The sequence below is a fragment of the Anser brachyrhynchus genome, assembly GCF_964034855.1.
Source record: "Anser brachyrhynchus genome assembly, chromosome: 25".
Lineage (NCBI taxonomy): Eukaryota > Metazoa > Chordata > Aves > Anseriformes > Anatidae > Anser > Anser brachyrhynchus.
In genome coordinates this window covers 4,149,488-4,154,996 of record NC_137718.1, presented here as the reverse complement: position 1 = coordinate 4,154,996, position 5,509 = coordinate 4,149,488, and the positions used below count along the sequence as shown (strand labels likewise).

At 49.9% G+C, this 5,509-nt stretch overlaps 1 protein-coding gene across 1 annotated transcript; it reads left to right on the top strand.

The window, feature by feature from the left end:
* HSPA8 (heat shock protein family A (Hsp70) member 8) lies at positions 1–5,287 on the top strand. The gene is made up of 9 exons (XM_080568075.1): positions 1–292; positions 1,059–1,268; positions 1,763–1,968; positions 2,064–2,216; positions 2,308–2,863; positions 3,199–3,401; positions 3,661–3,859; positions 4,196–4,428; positions 4,830–5,287. The coding sequence occupies exons 2-9, from the start codon at positions 1,064–1,066 to the stop codon at positions 5,013–5,015; spliced, it is 1,941 nt and encodes a 646-aa protein (XP_080424201.1). The 5' UTR covers positions 1–292; positions 1,059–1,063; the 3' UTR covers positions 5,016–5,287.
* Positions 5,288–5,509: the final 222 nt, after the last annotated feature.

Below are 5,509 nucleotides of genomic sequence, written 5' to 3'. Positions count from 1 at the left end.
GTGGGCGGCGGGGGGAAAGCGCATGAAGGTTCGAGAATACCGGCCGGCCGGCGGCCACGCCCCTTTCCTGCTTGCGTCACAGAGGGTGTGGGTTCCGGCGGGCTTCCATTGGCGGAAAGGTCCGCGGGCCGCGCGAGCGGATTGGCCGGGACCGAGAAAAGGGGCGGGCCCTTCTGGAAGGTTCTGCGGGGGTATATAAAGACGGCCGGGCGGGCGCCGACCGCTCTCATTCAGCAGCCGCCCGTTAGCAGCGTAGCTCCCGTGCGCGCCAGCTGCCGCCCGCGCCGCTCAGGTAACGGGGCTGGGGTGCTTGAGGGCGGTCTGAGGGGCTTGGGGGTGCCTCGGGGGGGAGCAGCGGTTTGGGGGGAGCGAGGTTTGGGGGGAGCGAGGTTGGGCGGTGGGGTGGGTGAGGAGCGGGGAGCAGGGCCTGGCCGCTGCGGTCTGAATTCGCTTGGGGGGAGAGGGGGCTCCGCAGAGTGGCGTTCACTGAGCTCCGGTTTCTTTGCCCGCATGTAACGGCGGCTCCGCATCGGTTCTTTTAAAAGGGGGCTGGGAAAGGGGGAGGGTGTGGGTTCTTGGTGTAATCTCCGCGGTCCCATGGGGAGCGAGGAAGCCGGGCTTGCCGCTCGGCCCTCGAGGGCTTTGGGCTGGCCCTGCCCCCCCCCCTTCCAGTCGCGTTCCGTCGCAGCGAGCCTGGGGCCGCGCCAGGCCCCGCGGGCTGCCAAGCTCGGCCCACGCGCGGCGGAGGGGCCGCTTCCCTGCGCCCAAAATGGCGGTCGGCGCCACGTGATCCCCGCGGGGCGGGGCATGATGGGAAATGGAGTCCGCGACCATGTGGCCGCACCGCGTGGCTGGGCGCCGGCACCCGGGTGTTTTAAATACCTTGCCTATGTTCCCTGAATAGTAGACGCTATTAAAACAGGAAATACCAGAAAAACTATTCCTCTTAAATAAATATTTTTTAAGGGGTTTTTAGTAAGATTTGAATTGGCAACGGAATGTGTAGATAAGAACTACAAGCCACTAACCATACCTTCTGGTTTCTTCTATCTTTTCAGACAAGATGTCGAAGGGACCAGCTGTCGGAATCGATCTTGGCACCACCTACTCCTGTGTTGGCGTGTTCCAACATGGGAAGGTGGAGATCATTGCCAATGACCAGGGGAACCGGACCACGCCGAGCTATGTCGCCTTCACAGACACAGAGAGGTTGATTGGCGATGCTGCAAAGAATCAAGTTGCAATGAATCCCACCAACACAGTCTTTGGTAAGAAGGCTACAAGATTTGCGTGTAGAGACCTTACCACTGTGATAGTTAATGTGGGCTGCTGGTATGTAGCGGGGTTGTGATTTCTCTTAAACTTAAAAGCCTAGTGTTTTAGTCAGAACGGGAAAATTGAGTTAAGGATGGCCAAGTTCATACTAGGTATTAGGGAACTCCATGCTCTGAAGTCAAACTTGTCTTTCTGCAGACTGTTATTTGGTGGCAAGTGTTAAGTGGCCTTGACTGATTTACCAAGTGGTTCATAGCCTCTACTTTGGCTTACTGTGCAGCACCAGTAGCATTGCTGCATTGGCTGACACAAGTCTCTGCATTTCACAGCAAACATTTTGAGTTATTACCTCTTAGAGGTTTTGGCAAGGCAGTAATTCCAGATAAAGTACAGCATTATAGAGGCTTTCATACAGTCTTTCTAGGATGAACTTGATGTTTCTGTGCTGGGAATGAAATGTTTTAATACGGTCAACTGGCTTTTCCAGATGCAAAACGGTTGATTGGGCGTAGATTTGATGATTCTGTTGTCCAGTCTGATATGAAGCACTGGCCTTTCACTGTGGTGAATGATGCTGGCAGACCAAAAGTGCAGGTGGAGTACAAAGGAGAGACAAAGAGCTTCTATCCAGAAGAAATTTCTTCCATGGTTTTAACCAAAATGAAGGAAATTGCAGAAGCATACCTTGGGAAGGTAAGGCATATGACTTGAGCCAAATGTAACAAATTGTTATGCGGGTGTGAGGTCATCAACACCTAAAACACAATTTTTTGGCTTTTTTTCCCCAGACTGTTACTAATGCTGTAGTCACAGTACCAGCCTATTTCAATGACTCCCAGCGCCAGGCCACAAAAGATGCTGGAACCATTGCAGGGCTCAATGTGTTGCGAATTATCAATGAGCCGACAGCTGCTGCTATAGCCTATGGTCTGGACAAGAAGGTACGCTGTGGTGTGACAAGTCTCTGGAACCACTAAAACTGCTAACCTAGTGGTAGAAAACAAATTGTGAAAAATCAATTTTCTCTTTCAGGTTGGTGCTGAAAGGAATGTTCTTATCTTTGACCTTGGAGGTGGCACCTTCGATGTGTCCATTCTGACTATTGAAGATGGCATCTTTGAGGTGAAATCCACTGCAGGTGACACTCACCTGGGTGGAGAAGACTTCGACAACCGCATGGTCAACCACTTCATCGCTGAGTTCAAGCGCAAGCACAAGAAAGACATCAGTGAGAACAAGAGAGCAGTTCGTCGCCTTCGCACCGCATGCGAACGTGCGAAGCGTACCCTGTCATCCAGCACCCAGGCCAGTATTGAAATCGATTCTCTCTATGAGGGCATTGACTTCTACACATCCATCACCAGAGCTCGCTTTGAAGAGCTGAATGCCGACCTGTTCCGTGGCACCCTGGATCCTGTGGAGAAGGCTCTGCGGGATGCCAAACTAGACAAATCGCAGATCCACGACATCGTGCTGGTCGGTGGCTCTACTCGTATCCCAAAGATTCAAAAACTCCTGCAGGATTTCTTCAATGGCAAAGAGCTGAACAAGAGCATCAATCCCGATGAAGCTGTAGCTTATGGTGCAGGTAATCTTAGTTGCTACAATTTAACTGTCTTAATTTGTTTTCCATGCCAAAACAGTGGGGTGGGTTTCTTAGTAAACTGGGCCCTGTGTGAGCTAATGTCTCGCAGTACTGGTGTGGGTGCTAGGTGTGCTGGAGTTGGTACTGCTTCTCAGAGCAGTAAGAAGTTACTTGGACTTGCAATGATGAATCCGGTTCCAAAGCCATTCGTAGTTTCCACCAGAAGTCTACTAATGATGGCCAAAACCTTCCTTGGATGTCTGAGCGAGCTATGGGGTTAACTACAGCATGTGGTTCATCTGTTCCAAGGCTCTTAATTTCTTGCTTTTTTCGCCTAGCTGTTCAGGCTGCTATTCTGTCTGGAGACAAGTCCGAGAACGTCCAGGATCTGCTCCTGCTGGATGTGACTCCCCTGTCTCTTGGTATTGAGACTGCTGGAGGTGTCATGACGGTCCTGATCAAGCGGAACACCACCATCCCCACCAAGCAGACACAGACATTCACTACGTACTCCGACAACCAGCCTGGCGTGCTGATCCAGGTAGGCGAGCAACCCTGAGGTGCACTTGGTCCTAAGACCCTGTCAGAATTCTGAGTAGCTAACCTGTTAGGGGAACTAACAGCTTAACCTGGTTGCAATGATGAAAGTGACTCCAAAGCCATTCGTAGTTTCCACCAGAAGTCGAAAGACTGATGTTGGTCCAAGTACCTTCCTTGGATGTCTGAGCGACCGAGTCACAGGCTAAGCTGTTGCAACTTGATGCGGACAAATCTGATGTATCTGCTGGTTCTTCCACTAGGTGTATGAAGGGGAACGTGCGATGACCAAGGACAACAACTTGCTGGGCAAGTTCGAGCTGACCGGTATTCCCCCTGCTCCCAGAGGTGTACCTCAGATTGAAGTAACCTTTGATATCGATGCCAACGGCATCCTGAACGTGTCTGCTGTGGATAAGAGCACTGGCAAGGAGAACAAGATCACGATAACAAATGACAAAGGTAAACACTGCATGATTCCGAGGGTAGGAGACTGGCAAGCTGCGTGCAGTGATCTCAAAGCTCTTAGAGCTTTATCAAATCTTGGCTGTTAATGTGCATGCCAGCTTTATCAAAAGTTGGATATAAATGTGCACAGCCCTGGATTTTTAGTGCAGTAATCTGTAAATCTCGAAGCCCATGAAGTGGTGTGAAATAGGGCACCTGATAATCCATGGGTGGTCTTACACTGCCTACATGACCAAGTTAACTTGGGTAACTGTAGAAGTTGTAACAAACATCCAGGGGGTTGTTAATTCTCCACCAAAAGTAATGTGAAATGTGTGCTGTGTTCTGCAGGCCGGCTGAGCAAGGAAGACATTGAGCGGATGGTTCAGGAGGCAGAGAAATACAAAGCGGAAGATGAGAAGCAGCGTGACAAAGTGTCTTCTAAGAACTCCCTGGAGTCCTATGCATTCAACATGAAAGCTACTGTTGAAGATGAGAAGCTCCAGGGCAAGATCTCTGATGAGGACAAACAGAAAATCCTGGACAAATGCAATGAAATCATCAACTGGCTGGACAAGAACCAGGTATGTTGTACTGCTTGGTCAGTGCTAGCTACAAAGACAGCTCAGGTGGAAGAGAACTACTGGTTGCAGTGATGAAAGTGACTCCAAAGCCATTCGTAGTTTCCACTAGAAGTCGAAAGACTCATGTTAGTCCAAGTACCTTCCTTGGATGTCTGAGCGACCACAGCTAGTGAGCATCAGCTTTCTCTTCCTCCTCATTGAGGCTAGTTAGTTCACAAATAATGATCTTTTGTAGTATCTGAAGTTGTATCAGAAGTTGTTAAAGCAGAAATACACCTACTCCAGTGCTGGTGGAGGTGTGAAGGGTGTGAGCTTGTTTTTCAGATGGGGCTGTTAAGCTGGCACTAGATGCCTTGGGTATGGTGAGAGCAGCGGGTGCTGAGCGCTCTCTTCTCTTTCAGACGGCTGAGAAGGAGGAGTTCGAGCACCAGCAGAAGGAGCTGGAGAAGGTGTGCAACCCCATCATCACCAAGCTGTACCAGAGCGCAGGAGGGATGCCTGGAGGAATGCCTGGGGGCTTCCCTGGTGGTGGAGCTCCTCCATCTGGTGGGGCTTCTTCTGGACCAACCATCGAGGAGGTGGATTAAAGATGCTGGGAAGTGCATTCCACTAGCAGTTAGTGTTGGAGAACCCCTGCTGGGGGTCAGAGTGAAGGACCCAAACCTGTAGGCACATCTGGGTGTATTGCCAGATTACAACTCCATAACTGAGCTGCTGTAAAAATAAATAAATTTTCTGGGCATTTTAAATACTTGAACATGTGCACAGGAGCGGAGATTAATACCATTGCACTTTACAGTACTGTAAACAAGTGGAAATGCAATTCATGTCCTAAGGAATAAAAACTATTTAATGGGCATCACAAGGCTTCTCTGAGTTCTTTCATACTGATGTGGGTGTCAAAAGAGTTGGGAGAGAAAACTGATTGTTTTCATACATTGGGTTAGTATCAGTTTGCATCTAGCTTGAGTCACAAAGGTTAAAAAACAGGTTCAAAGACTTCAAGACTGGAGTGAGTTACAAACTAGACAGGGTTGGTGGCAGTCATTTTCTTTAAGTTTGAGGCTGGTATCAAGCCCCA